The sequence below is a fragment of the Tupaia chinensis genome, unplaced genomic scaffold (assembly GCF_000334495.1).
Source record: "Tupaia chinensis unplaced genomic scaffold, TupChi_1.0 Scaffold000081_1, whole genome shotgun sequence".
NCBI classification, from domain to species: Eukaryota; Metazoa; Chordata; class Mammalia; order Scandentia; family Tupaiidae; genus Tupaia; species Tupaia belangeri.
In genome coordinates, this window is record NW_006159542.1 from 310,995 (window position 1) to 328,268 (window position 17,274).

A 17,274-nucleotide genomic window follows, 5' to 3' on the forward strand; every position below is an offset into this window, starting at 1 on the left:
CCTTGCCCTACATCCGTGGTCTGCATGGATGCCAATAGAGAATCATGATTAAACCCCTAGCGGTATGCTTGGCTGTGCATCAGCTCTCCCCTCTTCTATCACAACTCTTTAGAACACTGATAATCAGAGATTCCCAAAGCATATCACTGTGTGCCTGTGAAAACTAGTTCTACAGATGACAGAGGAAGCTACTGTGCAAAATGTTCTGGGGCCAGGTAGGTGTGAAAGAAAGTAAACAGGCTTCTTTCCTGTTGGACTTCTTAGAGCCAGTGCACTTTGGGACTGTCTGGGGGATTCATGTGCTGCATTTCTAAAATTATCAGGGAGCATCCCATAGGTCTAGCACTCCTCTCACATCTTGGGAAAGACTGCTCTAAAATGACTGATTCCACTTCTTCACCCCATTCTCCTTTCCTGCTTTTTATTTTTTATTTTATTTTTTAGAGGTTTTTGCTATAGGGCGCGTGCACTCGCCAGTCCGACAGAGACAGAGAGACAGAAAGTGAAAAATCACCCCCCCCCCACAGGGGGAATGGCCACGCCACAATCCCTTCTCCTCCATTCTGGGATCTCGGGCACACATGCCCACACGCCTGGCGTGGATTTTAAGCCACCATGTCCAGGCCTCGAACCGCTGTCGACTACATGGGAGTCCAGTGACATAGCCATTACGCTAACTGCTGGTTCTTTCCTGCTTTTGGGCTCCTCCTCTATGTCTGTTAGGCCAGGATGTTTTTCCTTCTTACCTATTTCTCATCTCTTGCTTACATTTTACAAAATGAAATATTTTCAACGTACTACACTTCCTCATTGGAGCAGAAACATGGCTCCTCTGCAGACAACACATGTACAGCTAGGGGTCACTGAGACCATGACAGAACTTTCTGATGTAGATAATATCAGTAAACTGTGAGATAGGTGTTCTATGATAGTATAAATATGGCATGCTTCAAAATAATGAAAGTAGAATCAAGACAATTTGTGACTGTAACTGATATAACTCAGTGTGTGATTGGACAGCAACCGAGTTATGGTGTAAAAAGTGGGGCCAGCAGGTGGTATGGTAGTTAAGGTGCTGGACTCCCACATGGCTGACCGTGGTTCAAGTCCCAGACCTGGTGGCTTGTTCTCTCTCTCTCTCTCTCTGGTGCACATGTGCCCCATAGCAATTTTTTAAAAAAATAGTAATAATAATAAATAAAATTAAAGAAACAATTTTTTTGGAGAGGTTTTGCTATAGGGCATATGCACTTGCCAGAAGGACAAAGAGAGACAGAGAGACAAGAAGTGAGAAATCACTCCCCGGGGGGATGGCCATGCTGCAATGCCTTCTCCTCCATTCTCTTCTCAGGATCTTGGACACGCATGCACATGCATCCGGCGTGAGTTTAAACCACTGGGTCCAGGACTTGAACCGCAGTTGACTACATAGGAGTCCAGCAACATAGCCATTACGCCAACTGCTGGTCTCAAGAAATAATCATTTTACAAAAGAAAGAAGTGCTATTGTTGTTAGTTGTAAGCAATCAGTATCCCCCACAACTTCGTCATATCACAACTGTGATTGTTACTGTCAGTACCCCCACAAAGGTAGAGCAATCCATCATACCAGGCACTTCACATAGATCATCTCAGTTAATCTTCACCAGAACCTAAGTGGTAGGTATTACTATCTCCATTTTGCACTTGAAGCCTGAGGCTCACAAAGTTAACAAAAAGGCTTAATTGACATTACTGATAAACAGTCGATCAATATTCAATTCTAGACTTTTGACCTTGAAACTCATGTTTTATACCTTACTGCTTCCTGTTTATCTCACAACCCCAAAATGGTAAAAGCTGTTCAAGTTTTTTCTTGTCTTTCATGGTATGTTCTGGAAGGACCTAAATGATTCAGTTTGCAACACACATAAATGGAAATAATAACATAAGAGATTTCTGAATATTTATCATTGGTAACTCAGGCACAGATATAAGTTTCATGAGGAATAAAGAAGGAAGATATTTTCTAAAGAAATCATGGACAACTGTAGCTTTCTATGCTATGTTTCCAGGGCAAATACGGCACTAGGGTTTCTAGTTTCTTGAGCATCAACTCTGATCAGCTGGTATTATCTCCTTGGCATGCTGTGTAGAATATTTTCTGAGGACGCGTGCAGGGTTTGAGAGAAAGTGTGTAGTGATCAACTAATGATATATGTCATGGGCGCAAGTCAGAAAATTTATAGCAATTATTTTTATTTATTTATTTATTTTGAAGAGATTTTACTAGAGGGCATGTACGATTGCTGGAAAGACAGGAGAGACAGAGAGAGACACACACACAGAGAGACAGAGAGAGAGAGAAAGTAAGAAATCACCCCTCAGGGGGGATGGCCATCTTACCATCCCTTTTCTTCCATTCTCCTCTCAGTATTTTGGGCACACAAGCACATGCGCCCGGCATGAGTTTCAAGTTGCCAGGTCCAGGACTCAATCAGTGGTTGGCCATGTGGGGATCCAGTACCTTAACCACTATGCCAACTGCTGGTCCCTACGGCAGTTATTAAATTATCATCTCTCATCTCCAAACCCATCCTTCCAATCTTTTCTTACTTAGAGCTGGAGCTGAGAGCTATGCCATTCACTCCATGAGAGGTTTTGTCAACAGGGGGCATCTGTGGGAAGGGACCAGCATCTTTCTGTCTGCTTCCCACTTCTGTGAGCCACCCCAGCTTTGCTTCTTCACCCTGGCAGTGGCAATTCCTCCCATAGCAGTAACTGAATCTTGGTGGTATTTTTCAAAGCTCACAGATCCAGTGTTGATCTCTGCTGCCCTCTCCTCTCAGTTTGGGTCCAGACCCCACAGGGGCTATTGTAAGAGCTCAGAAATACCAGCACTGGCCACACTGCACCCTGCTCAAAAGTCTAAGTTTCATCTCACAGGTCTCCTCCTCCAATGTAATATTTTAAAATTTGAAATATAATAAATCTAATATTTGCAGCATATTTGTTTCCTCAGCTGTAGGAATAGAAAGTGCTTTCTGCAGTTGCTACCTCTAGGAACTTCAAGTGGTATGACTCCAAGTATAGTCCTATGAGTTTGTTAGAAATGCAGAATTATAGGGGTTGGGGGCAGAGGGAAAGAAATAGAGAATTATGAGGTCCAGGTGATAGCACAGCGGTAACACAACTGGACCCACATGGGAAAGGTCATGGGTTCGTGTCCTAGAGCCTCCCTGAGTATGCTGGATATGTGTGCAGTGCATGTGCCTGTGCTAGATGAGGCCGTGGAGACCCAGTTGGGGATGCCTGTCTCTCCCTCTCTCTCTGTATCATGGAAGAAATAAAGAAATGAACTAAAAGTAATCTTTTTTCCCATTTTCCTTTTCTTTTCTTTTTCTGCTATAGGGCACATGCACTCAGGGGAAAGTGAGGAGCTCTCCCCAGGGGGATGGCTACTCTGTATCCCTTCTCCTCCATTTTCCTCTTGGGACTCTGGACACACACTCACATGCACCTGGCATGTGTTTCAAGCCACTGGTCTGGAACTTGAACCATACAGTTGCCCTTATGGCATCCAGCTGCCTCAACCACCATACTACCAAGTTGGCCCAATGAAAAATAATCTTAAAAAATAAAAAAATACAAAATTATGAGCCATCACCACAATTTACTGGCCTAGCTCTTCAGATGAGCCTTTTGCACATTAACTTTCAAAAAAAAAGTTTGTTTATCTCTTCAGAGAGAGAGAGAGAGAGAGTGAGAGTGGTACCACCCCTAAGAGGGTCCTCATGTCACAATCTATCCCCAGCCTCAGTCAGCCTGGATCATGGGCACACATGAACATTCAGTGTGCACAAGGAAGTCTTGGGATGCGAACCCTGGACCTTCACATGTGAGTCCAGCTTTGCAGAGTGTTACCTTACCACTACAACCCCAGCTGGCTCTACATTAACGTTTGAGAACCACTGCCTTCAGATTCTCTTTTTGCCCTTTCACTTAACTACTTAGTAACTGTCTACGAGTTAGTAATTCTTTTATTTTCAAAGAAATATGTTATTTAACTTAATGTATTTACTTATTATTACTATTTTTAAATTTGACCAGAGAGGGACAGAACGAGAGAGAGAGAGAGAAAGAGAGAGAAGAAAGTAAGACACCAGGTCTGGGACTCAAACTGTGGTCAGCTGTGTGGGAGTCCAGGGCCCCCACCATGCCACCTGCCAGCCCCAATAATTCTTTATATTAAAGTCTCAGTTCACATCCGAGGAGTGGTTCCTGTCTCCTGGCTGGACCCTGACTGACACAACATCTCAGTCCTGGGATGCCTTGTCTTCTCCATAGCATTAAGGATACGCTGTAACACACAGGCTCCACGCACCTGGGCATTCACGCGGGACGCATTCTCCAGCTGGGCTTTCAGAATGTTACACTTCACATGATCTGCCGCCGGGGAAGGCAAAAGTGGGGTCTGGAGAGTTTTCTCAGAAACTTTCTTCTCTTCAGCCTGAGACAAACAAAAACATGGGCAACGGATTGTAGGTGAAGAAGAAAATAAGTGCATTAACTTTTCCCCAAAATCATAGCTTCAAATAGCTCATAGATCTAAATACACAGACAGATGTGTCACCAACTCCTAGTTTTTTTTTAACCAGTGCTTTACTATTCACAGAGGATTCACAAGCACATGTCATTCTCTTGAGAAATAGGGAAATGATATATCAGAAGACAGAAGATCTGGATTTAAATCTCAGCGTTTTCCCTTACTAGGACCATTTTTAAAGGATGATGATATAGTGAGAAGAAAAATTATGCCAGGCCAGACAGGGGCATGGTGGTTAAGGCAACTGGGTTCCCTATAGCTGACTGTGTGTTTCAAATCCTGGACCCAATGCCTTGGAAAACACTTCAGGTGCAGGACCAACAGTTGGCATAATGGCTATGTCACTGGACTCCCATGTAGTTGACCACATTTCAAGCCCCGGACCTGGTGGCTTAAACTCACACCGGGCGCGTGTGCGTGCGTGCCTAAGATCCCGAGAGGAGAATGGAGGAGAAGGGATTACAGCGTGGCCATACCACCCGGGGGGTGATTTCTTGCTTTCTGTCTCTCTGTCTTTCTGGCAAGTGCACGTGCCCTATAGCAAAAACCTCTCAAAAATAAAAAAAAGAAACACTTCAGATGCATGCCCAAAATCACAAGAGGAGAATAGAGGAGAAGGAATTGCAGTGTGGCCACCGCCCCCTCCAGGGGGATGCTTTCTCACTTTTTTCCCTCTCTTTCTCTTTCTCTCTCTCCAATAAGTGCATACAACCTACAGCAATTTTTTTTTTTTTTAAAAAGCAAAAAGGTTTTGGGTTAGGAAAGAAAATAGAACAACAATAACAAAGGACATCAGGTGTGAGGATGCTAGGAATCCTAAGCCATCCAGTTAGGTTTAAAGAACTGGCTGGTTTGACCAGATTTATTATCCTAGGGACTCAACTTTTTCCTTTAGGCAAATAGTAACTTAATTATTTTGAAAAACAAGATTTACAGTGTAGCCTTTAGATAATTTACCTTGTGTTTATAACATTAAGATATTTGTTTAGTACTTGAATGGATGTCTTCATTGATGTATGAACAGTTAATTAATTAACTTTTTAGATTTTTGTACACACTGGGGGGGGGTAAGAAATCACCCACCGGGGGGATGACTAGACCACAATCCCTTCTCCTCCACCCTCCTCCTGGGATTTTAGATACATGCGCGTGTTCCCAGCATGACTTTTCAAGCTTCCAGGTCTGGGACTTGAACTACAATTGGCCATGTGGGAATCCAGCACCTTAACCACCACACTGCTTGTGGCCCCTGAAGAGTTCTTTTTTTTTTTTTTGGAGAGGTTTTCACTGCTTGTGGCCCCTGAAGAGTTCTTTTTTTTTTTTGGAGAGGTTTTCGCTATAGGGTGCGTGCGCTCGCCAGACAGAGAGAGACATAGAGACAGAAAGTGAGAAATCACCCCCCAGGGGGGATGGTCACGCCACAATCCCTTCTTCTCCATTCTCCTCTCGGGATCTTGGGCACACATGCACACGCACCCGGTGTGAGTTTTAAGCTGGCCCCTGAAGAGTTCTTTTTTTTTTTTGGAGAGGTTTTCGCTATAGGGTGCGTGCGCTCGCCAGACAGAGAGAGACATAGAGACAGAAAGTGAGAAATCACCCCCCAGGGGGGATGGTCACGCCACAATCCCTTCTTCTCCATTCTCCTCTCGGGATCTTGGGCACACATGCACACGCACCCGGTGTGAGTTTTAAGCCACTGGGTCCAGGACGCGAACCGCGGTCAACTACATGGGAGTCCAGCGACATAGCCATTACGCTAACTGCTGGTTCCTAAGAGTTCATTTTTAAATTAGATTTAAGATTTTTCGGGATGGAGTGCTGGGATAGAATGACAAAACTGGTTGCAAAGCTCCTTTGAGGTTTCTGATGACTGCTTAAGGGGATGCAGTTATAGACAGAAATGACTGAAGACCTACTATAAAAACTGGAATGCTGCTAAAATAAGGAAAGAATGAGCATTCAGCATTGATTTCCCCGTTAATCATTCTGAACTGCATTTCTGGGTGTAAAATCCCCACTGGCTTGTTACTGTTTGATCTGGACAAAGCAAGAACAGTAATGTTCAACTGCATGAACAGACTCAGGCAAAGGTCATAGTAAATTCTGGAAAAGTTGTGCATCATTTTATGAATTTGTTTATTTAAAAGGCATCTCTATCTGAGATAAATTAGTCTGAATTACAGACTAATTTCAGACTGGAGGTTGATCCCAAGAATGTGTGATTTCTCTTTTTTGAATGACCATGTTTTTTTATTTACATTCAATCAGTTTGAACTGTGGAAAGATACTTTGTTGTTCAATATGGAAATACAGATTGCCAAACATACAAATGAATCACTATTGGGCTTTGGTTTTATTATAATTGGAAATCGTCCATCTGTTTGGGGATGTTATTTGGGGATAAAGAAATGATCAGATGTGTATTTAAGATGTTTATACGAATCGCTTACACATTTGAAATCTGATGAGATTTAAATTCCTGTGACAAATTTGGGCACAAATTTGAAATTGGGTAGTGAAAATGACTTGTTATTACTAAAGCAAGAATAGGACTCTATGCAACCGGAGAAGAATCAGAGGACTCTTGATTCTTGAGCCTGGGTGAAAAAACTTTTCAAAGCTAAACAAGGGACCAGCAGATAGCATAATGGTTACATTGTTGGACTCCCACATGACCGGCCATAGTTTGAGTCCTGGATCTGGCAGCTTAAAACTCACACCGGGCCTGGGACCAGCAGACGGCATAATGGTTATGTCACTGAACTCCCATGTAGTCAACTGTGACTCAGGGACTTAAAAATTCACACCGGGCACATGTGCGTGCGTGCCCAAAATCCTGAGAGGAGAATGGAGGAGATGGGATTGTGGTGTGGCCATCCCCTGGGGGGTTGGGAGGTGTAATATCTCACTTTCTGTCTCTCTGTCTCTTTCTGTCTCTCTGGCGAGCACACGTGCCCTATAGCAAAAAATCTCCCTCTGGCCCCCATAAATAAATAAATAAATAATAAAAATTAGCAAGCCAGCAGTTTCTAATTATGGCATAATGGTAAGCAGGGAGGTCTAGTGCGAGGAAAGTTTTATTAATGCTAAAGAATCACAGTGTGACGTATTACACAGGTCAAGCATCCCTAATCTGAAAATCCAAAATGTGAGATGCTCTAAAATATGCAGTCTTTTGCATGTCAACATGATGCCACAGGTGGAAAATTCTACACTTGCCCTCACATGGTAGATCACAGTCAAAATGCAGTAATACAAAAATACTGTATAAAATTACCTGCCAACTACATGTATAAGGTGTACATGAAACATACATGAATGTCATCTTTAGACTTGGATCCCATCCTCAAAATGTCTCATTAAATACATGCAAATGTTCCTAAATCCAAACACATCTGTTTCTGAGCATCTTGGATAAAGGATACTTTACCCAGACTTTGCTTATGTGTTAGGACAAAGTCGGTAATCTGTAGATCACATCGCTCTAGCTCAAGTGAGTACTGATGCATTTCTCTGAGTGGAAGAGAAGGAGGGAAGTTACTGCAAGCTCTAGGAAAGTGCTCAATAACCCACAGGTATCTTGGATACACCTGCGCCCAGAACGAGCCACTATTGCCACTGTCCCACCAGTAGTCATGGCAACTGCACATTACCACACAGCTTGTGAGTTCTCTGCTGCACAGTGTGCTGTATTTCCTTGCAAAATATTTTTGGATTTTGTCACACTCTGGATGAGTCCCCATTAAAACCATATATCATGTGTTTTGCAGAAGAAAAGTAGAGAAGCCAGAGACTGAGGGAAAGAAGACTAAGACAGGAGAAACATGATGTGTTGGGTTGCATCCCCTGCATCTAATACAGGCCTGTTCAATTAAGATTTATCAATGGATTGATTTGAGTGCCATCCAGCAGAAAGAATTCTTTTTGTTTAATTTAAAGAATTCTTTATTTAATTAAATTAATTAATTAATTATTATTTAATTTGACCAGAGGGAGAGAACGAGAGAGAAAGGGACAGTGAGAAAGCAAGTTGTCAGGTCTGGGACTCAAACCATGGTCAGCCATGTGGGAGTCAAGTGCCTTAACCACCCCGTCACCTACCAGCCCCAGGAGGAATTCTTTCTGGCTGGCGTTTAGGGACAATGGTGGTTTCCAGGTGGGGTGATTTTGCCCTTCAGAGGATATGTGATAAGAATGTCTGGAGACATTTTTGGTCATCATGACTGAATGAAGGTTGCTTCTGACATCTAATGGGTTAAGATCAGGGATGCAGCAAAACACCCTACTGTTGCACAGGACAGCCCCCCACTATGAAGAACTATCAGGGCAAACCTCTCTAGCACCAAAGAACCTAGCATAGGAAACGAAGCATGATGGAGTACAAAGGCCCCTGGCCTGGGAGTCAGGCTGGAGGATTCGCCCCTGCTGTGTGGCCTTGAAAAGGTTATTTGCTCCCTTCTGGTCTCAGATGTTGAGAAGGGTGAACTAAATGAGAGATGAAACCCAGCACTGGCATTTCCAGTTCTAAGATAAATGTTGGCTCTTATAAGACTGCCCACTTGGATCTAAGAGCAAGTTTCACAAAAAGGAAACTTCACTTCTGCTCTGTCTCTTCCTCCTGACTTTTCCCTTCCCTTCCTTCCGTCAGCAAATGAGTACTGAACAGCTGCTGTGTGCCAGGCACTGTCAGAGGGAGGTAGGGGGGAGAATGGAATGAGGTCCATGTAGATGCTCCCTTGTGAAGCTTAAGGTCTAGGAGAGAGAGACAGTTAGCAGATCTAGCCTACTGGCCAAAGCACTGAGGGTGATGTCCATGCTGCGGTTCATCTAAACAGAAGCTAAGTGATTTGTGTTCCCCAAATGCATCCTGAGCAAGTCAGAAAAGGGTGTAGAAATCCCTCCAAGACAAAGGCACATGGGTTATGAGGCAGCCGTGGCAGTACTCAGAGGTTCCCCTGGCACCGACTTCAGGCTATTGGCAGAGCCCCCCGCCCAGGCACCTTGTTTATGTTGAGGTGTAGAGCAGGCCAGGGCCCAGCAGTCTTCACGGTTTCCAGTTCCAGCTTCTTCAAATGGGCAGCGGCTTCACTGAACAGGGCAGTAGGTCCTGGACTCAGTTCTACAAAGTGGCCAGGGGAAATGAAGAAGGAGAGAAGATACGGAGGGTAAGGGACGCTTGCCAGAGCCCAGTCGCAGCACCCTGTCTGCCTGCAGCCCCCTCCTCCAGCAGCTGAACCCCTGGAGTATGCACTGGCTGTTGGGGTGTGAGAACACGAGAGGTAACGGTTTCAGGCCTAACTCCTTCACTTATGAGCTGTATGGCCCTTGGGAAGCTGATTTACCTCTCTGAGTGAGCCATTTCTAAAAGAAGGTAAAATTACTTACCTTCTGGGCTTGCTGTGGCTATTGTGTGAGGTCATTCATATACAAATACTTTAAAAATGTAAAAGTACCAGGTAAATTGCAAAGTTCAGTCTTCAGGCAAAGAGGCAAATAAATGTACCCTGGAAAGCCATGCTTGTTTTTAAAAATCAAACCCATTGATTTGAAGCATGGGGAGAAGACTGCAGACTTCAGTGGAGCCAGGCCATGGAGATCTGTGTGTGGTCATGCTCAGAAGGTGGGCTTTGTCCAGGCCTGTGCAGAGCTAGCGAAAGGCAGCTACTGTGTGGCAGCTGAGCTGTAGCAGGCACCCCACAGGAGGCTGTTACAGTCATCCAGACACAGCAGGATGAGGTGGGGCCTAGGGCAAGGGCATGTGGATAGTGAGGAGGTGACAGAGTTCAGATTCTTCAGTATCAAGTGTGTTAGGAGTTCCTTGGTCTACAGGAGAAGACTGGCTGGTCCTGTGTCAGCAGCTCACAGGCTTATGACATGTAAGACTGAAGATTCCTTGGTGGTCATCTTAACACCTACCCCATTCCATAGACAAGAAAATGGAGGACTGGGGCCAGCAGGTGGTATGGTGGTTAAGGTGCTAGACTCCCACACAGTAAACTGCTGTTTGAGTCCCGGACCTGACAGCTTGAAAATCACACTAGGCACGTGTGTGTGTGTATGCCCAATCCCAAGAGAAGAATGGAGGAGGAGGGATCGTGGTGTGGCCGTCCCCCCGGAGGTGATTTTTCATATTCCCTCTCATATCTCTCTCTGTCTTCTGCAGTCACATGTGGCAAAAACTTTAAAAAAGAAAAAAAAGAAAGGAGGATCAAAGAGGAAATTCAGCTCAATAGTGAGAACTAGAAGCTCCTTGTCTCTACCTCAATGCTTTTCCAATTGTGTGTGATAAAGAATCAGCTTTCACCCTTAGTCTATCAGAAATGAATTCTTTGGTAAAATATAAGTTTTCCTAGAAAAATAAAATGACAGACATATACCATCCAAGTCTATTTTTAAATTAGATTTGATGGATATAAAGAGCACTCTGTTGGACCACCAGTGGCATGGTAATTAAGGCAGCTGGATTCCACACGGCCGACTGTGTGGCTCCGGTCCCAGACCCAGCAGCTTGAAAAACATGCTGAATTCTTTGGTAAAATATAAGTTTTCCTAGAAAAATAAAATGACAGACATATACCATCCAAGTCTATTTTTAAATTAGATTTGATGGATATAAAGAGCACTCTGTTGGACCACCAGTGGCATGGTAATTAAGGCAGCTGGATTCCACACGGCCGACTGTGTGGCTCCGGTCCCAGACCCAGCAGCTTGAAAAACATGCCAGATGCGTGTGTATGCCCAAAATCCCAAAAGGGGGGAGAAATGGGAGGAGAAAGGATTGCAACATGACCATCCCTCCTAGGGGTTATATTTTCACTCTCTGGCTCTCTAAAGCAAAGAGCATATGCCCTCTGGCAATTTTTTAAAAATGTTTAAATGATGAAAATGAAAAGCAAACCATCATATTGCTAACAATGCTTCTAACTGCTCGTGCTCATTTCTTTTTCTTTTTTAAAATAATTATTTTAGGGGACCAGCAGTTAGCATAATGGCTATGTCGCTGGACTCCCACATAGTCAACCGTGGTTCGCGTCCCGGACCCGGTGGCTTAAAACTCACACCGGGGGTGTGTGTGTGCATGCCCAAGATCCTGAGAGGAGAATGGAGAAGGGATTGCGGTGTGGCCATCCCCCCCCCCGGGGGGGAGGGGGATTTCTCACTTTCTGTCTCTCTGTCTCTGTCTGGTGAGCACACGTGCCCTATAGCAAAAACCTCTCCAAAAAAAAAAAAAAAAAGAATTATTTTATTTATTTATTTATTTTTAATTTGCTATAGGGCACATGTGCTCACCAGAAAGAGACAGACAGACAGAGAGAAAGTGAGAAAGCAAGCCTCCATGTCCGGACTCAAACCACAGTTGGCTGTATGGGAATCCAGCACTTCAGTCACCACGACTGCTGGCCTTGCTCACGCTCATTCCTACAACTTCTCTCACCGAGACCCATAACATTGGGCAGAAAGGATCTACTTCACACACCTCGCTCTCAGAAGTGGGATGTCTGAAATGGGATAGTATCGGTTTTCTGTTACCGGGAAAGTACAAAGTCCAGCCACCACCTCCCTCCCTCTTTCTCTTTTCCATATCTTGAACCAGTGCTGGCCACTGAACAGGCTAAGCACTGGTAAGAAATAAGGCAGAGAGATTATTACTGTCCTGGGATAACATTAGAGTTTCCTAGGGGTCCCCTGTAGAACAGTGGGTAAGCCCTATGTACAGGGAGCCAGAACCCACATGGCCAACTGCAGTTCAAATCCTGGCCCTGATGGCATGAAAAACACGCTGGCAGTGTGTGTGTACATGTCCAAAATTCTGATGGTGCCTACAGGTGGCATAGTGGGTAAGACACTGGGCTCCCACATGGATGACAGTGGTTCAAGTCCCAGATCTAGTAGCTTGATTTTTCGCTTTCCCTGTCTCTGGTCAAGTTAATAATAATAATAATAATAATAATAATAATAGCAAATGGAATTAAATAAATAAATAATGCTAAAAGAACCCCTCAAAATCATATCCCTAAACTGCTTCTGCCTAAATATACAGAGTTTTTGCCACTTTTTTTAAAAAAAAGGTTTTCTATAGGGTGCATGTGTTCACCATTGAGAAACATACAGTGAGAGGGAAAATGGGAAACTACCCCCGTGGGGGTTGGCCATGCCACAATCCCTTCTTTTCCATTCTCCTCCTGGGATTTTGGGCACGCACACACACCCACTGTGATTTTCAAGCCTCCAGATCCAGGACTTGAACTGTGGTCGACCATGTGGGAGTACAGTGCCTTTACCACCATACAACCTGCTGTCTCTCCCCCCTTAATGCCGGAGGATATATGCGTACATGTGAAAGAGTGGACAAGGGAGAGATTGAGAAAGCATCCCTGATAGGGCCCAGTCATGCTACAATTCTTCCCCCCCCCCAATTCTCCATCCTGTCAGGATTCTGGATGCAAGAATACATCCCACTGTTCTTTTCAATCTGCCAGGGTTGGGATTCAAACCCTGGTTGGCCATGTGGGGCCCAGCTTACCTGAGCATCACTTAACTGAGGTACTATGGGACTGGCCCCTTTTGTCCACTCTTATCCAAACCTGGTAACCGCCCAGCAGAACAGAACTCCCATCATATGCCACACTGAAAAGGTCTGCCTTGAGGATCTGGGGAGGGCACTTATGCCCTGCAATGTCACCTCCTCTGTGCCCCCTCCCCCCATCCCTGCCCCGCCCCGTCACTCCTACTTACTTGTAAGAGACTTAGTGCTGGAGTTTGGGGACCTCAAAGGCCCCTCTTTGTTCTCCAAAGTCAGTGAGAGGCCATAGCTTGGGTGGTGCTGGTGCTGATGTTGGTGTTGGTGCTGGTGAGCGTGGTGATGCCTTCCTGGGGCTTTGGTGAGGAAGGGGGTGCCCCCGTTCTCCTCAATGCCGAACGGCAGCCTGTCCGAGCTGCTGAGTGCTGGGGAAGGGAGCGGGTAGCTGTGGAGGGTGATGGAGTCAGGATTTAGACAAGCAAAATGCCTGGGTATTCCTGCGTGTGTTCTCAAAGACGTTCTCTAGGCATTAAACACCAAGAGAAATACAACCAACCAACAGATCCATAAGGTTATTGTAGACCTAATGGCAACGTGGTACTCAAAGGGAAAGAACGAAGTGGAAATTTCTATGTATCAGAAACCTAAAACCTGGCACTTAAAAAAAAATTAACTGAAATCCCAACAGGATGGAGAAATGGAGGAAAAACTATTATGGTCTGACCACATGCCACAATCTATTTCAATGTAATTTCTGTTTTAAACAGATAGACTCTAAATGGGAGGAAAGTGAGACAGTGATGAAAATTATTTTTCATGATCCTATGACAAGATCATGACACAAACCTAAAGTCTTGGAGTCACTTTCTCTTCCTCTGTCACCGCCAACATGCCCTTGTTAATATTACTGCTACACCATCTCCCTGTCTCTCTCTTTAGGGCATGTGAGCTTGCCAGAGAGAGACAGAGACAAGAGAGACATAGAGCAGGAAAATAAGGAATCACTCCCCCCACCCCAGGAAGGATGGTCATGCCATAATGCCTTCTCCTCACTATCCTCCTCAATCTGTCAGGTCCAGAGTGCGAACCACAGTTGGCCAGGTAGGAGTCCAGCACCTTATCCACCATGCCACCTGCTGGCCCCACTGAGACACCATCTCTTAATCCCAGTGGGTCCTCTCTGCTTTTACCAATATTACTCTATTTGAAGCTCATGCCGTCTCCCACCCAGACTCTTGCTTACCAGCCTGTCCTTCACAGAGCAATTGCCCAAGTGCCAGTCTTGTTACTTTGTAAACATGGCGTTCCTTCCTCAAGGAGTGTGAATGCACCTCTATACCTTTCAGACAGGAACCCCTTTGGAAATCTTTTCAATACCATGGACCTTCCCTGAGGCAAAAGGAACCAACATTCCACACACAACTCCAGGCCGTCCATAGCCTCTCAGTGGGCCCCAATGAAAAGCCCCAGTCTGCAGAATTAGAGCCAAATTTCTTTATCTGGCACTGACAGCCTCCCATGATACTGCCATATTCTATTCTCCTCCAGCCTCATCTCCTGCTACATCCTTCTCTACACCCCAACTCTTTTCCCATCTTGGTGGCTTTCGCCTCTTTCTGTCCCCTGGACATCTTCGTCATCTCTCAACATAGCTAAAACACCTATTCCTGGGCCACCCTGCAGAGCAGTAGTTAAGCTCTGTGCATAAGGAGGCAGATCCCACATGGCCAACCCAGTTCAAGTCTTGGCCCAGCGGCTTGAAAAGCATACCGTGTGTGAGAGAGTGAGTGCATGGATAGAGAAATGGAGGGAAAAGGTTGCAGCATGACTATGCTCTGTTGGGGATGCTTCTGTCTGGTGAAAGCATGCACCTTTCAGAATATATACCTTAAAAATATAATAAAAATAAATAAATAAAACACCTTTTCCTTCAGGAAGATTTTGAACCTTTTTTCTTTTTTTAAAAATTGCCAGAGGGTGTGTGCACGCCCAAAGAGAGAGAGAAAAAAACAAAAGAGAGAGCAGAGGGAGAAGCATCCCCCAATGGCAGGTGACATATCACCTCCAAAATGAGAGAGAAAAAAAACAAAAGAGAGCAGAGGGAGGAAGCATCCCCCAATGGCAGGTGACATATCACAATCCTCTCCCCTCTATTTCTCCATCCTGTTGGGATTTGGGGCACCAATGCGCACACACCTGCTGTGTTTTTCAAGCTGCCCAGGCCAGAATGTGAACTGTGGGTAGGTCACATAGGATCCTCCTCGCTTAACCACTATGCTACAGAGGCTGGTCCAACTTCAGACTTTTAGACCCGCATAGATTCCCTCCTCACACTTCCAGGGAGGGCTAATCTTCCTTCTGCTCCTTCCCACGGTCCGGATTTTTCCTGTCCACTCCTTCACTCTGCCATTGAAGAAGTCATAGCTGGGCAGAGGAAACTATTATTTCATCAGTTACGGTCATATTAGAACAGACTGCTAAGGAGCATAGAGACTGAGGTAATTAATCCTCCTAGCAGAAGGTTCATGTGTTAGGGAAGGTGTTCTAAGAGAGCGAGCATGAGGGTGGGGGTGTAGTAAATTTTGGGTGGGGGGGTGTAGTAAATTTTGGGTGGACATGTTTTTTTTTGAGAGTTTTGTTTGTTTGTTTGTTTGGTTTTTGTTTTTGTTTTTGTTTTTGTTTTGCTATAGGGCACATACGCTCACCAGAAAGACAGAGACAGAAAGCAAGAAATCACCCCTCCAGGGGGGATGGCCACGCCACAATCCCTTCTCCTCCATTCTCCTTGGGATCTTGGGCACACACGCACACTCGTTGAGCTTGAGTTCAAGCCACTGTGCCCAGGACTTGAACTGCGGTTGACTACATGGGAGTCCAGCAACATAGCCATTATATTATGCCAACTGCTGGTCCCATGGGTAGACATTCTTGAAACAGAACCCTCTTTCATATAGGAAAGCCATTCCTTGTGTTTGCATGGGTGAACAATTTTCAGCTACCTTGGCTGCCTCTTGGTGGGACAATGCCATTGTGTGTGGGGGGTGAGGGTGGGCAAAGGATGTAAGAATGTGGAAGAAGGCATGACATTGGCTCCTAGGAGTCCTGGTCCATCCTTGAGTCTCTAACCTGAAACGGGGACTCGACTCTTCCCATGGAAGCAGCAATAGGGCAGCATACCAGGTGGGGTTAGTCATCTGGGCTCTAGTCTCAGTTCTACCCCAATCTTAAAGTGGAATCTGGGAAGCCATTTGGGACGCCAGCTCCCCCCATACCATGGTGCAGGTTAGGTGATTTCTGGGCAAATTTCCAGATCTGAGTATCATCATTTCCCCTAACCATTTATTCAGTACTTACTATGCCCCACATTTCATAAATTTGTTTGTAAATGTGGAGACATTGTTTGATACACAGTATGGTATAGGTACTCCATGAAAGTGGGACAGCTAGAGGGAGGGAAGGAAGGAAGGGGAGGAAAGAAGGGTTAAAGACGTCAGGGAGCTGAGATTTGATGATAGCAGAGCAGACTCCAAAGTCTGGTAACGTTATTTTCCTGTCTCTCAAATATGTTGAGAATAATATATTTCCTAAGGAGGTGCAGACTGGGAGGTCAGAACAAAGAAAATGGGAGAGAGTTTCATAACTTGGCTCATCTTCCACCCTGCCTGCTCTCCTCACTGCTGCCAGTCTTTTGAAGGTCTGAGTGGGCACTGAAATTGTCTAGGCAGGAGGAGCAAACCAAGCAGAGAAACACTGGAAGGAAGAGAGTGACAGAATGGGGGTATTGGTTTGATCTAAGAAAGGGAGACTATGGAAACAAGGAAGGGTCAGAAAACTCAAAATTTCTAGCCTAGGGGACCAGACAAATGGCATATCAATAACAGAAAAAAGGAAATGGAGAATGAGGGCTGTTTGAGGAGGGAAAGTTCTGACTGAGCTTCCAATGGTTATAATGAGTGTGAGAATGAACACCCAAAAGGAATGACGTCTTAGAGCAGAGGTCTGGCATACATTCGGGGCTGGGGGTGGAGTTGGAAAGCTCTGAGTAAGAATTTCTGAGGGATGGCAAAGAGATATCATCTCTGGTGCCAACTCCAATTAATTCTCACTCTCTGCTTGGAGTGCAAGATTGAGAAGGTTTCTGAGGTTGTGCCCAGCTCAGGGGGAAAGA

The 17,274-nt window shown here is 45.0% G+C and overlaps 1 protein-coding gene across 1 annotated transcript in view; it reads right to left on the bottom strand.

Moving 5' to 3' along the window:
* The window catches only part of EPB41L4B (erythrocyte membrane protein band 4.1 like 4B), a gene marked incomplete at its 5' end in the record, with an annotated part of 173,769 nt that overhangs the window by 32,610 nt on the left and 123,885 nt on the right, over positions 1 to 17,274 (bottom strand). Inside the window, 3 exon segments of the mRNA XM_014585368.2 lie at positions 4,364 to 4,489; positions 9,586 to 9,704; positions 13,322 to 13,551. Of these exon segments, the coding sequence (XP_014440854.2) occupies positions 4,364 to 4,489; positions 9,586 to 9,704; positions 13,322 to 13,551 (475 nt within the window).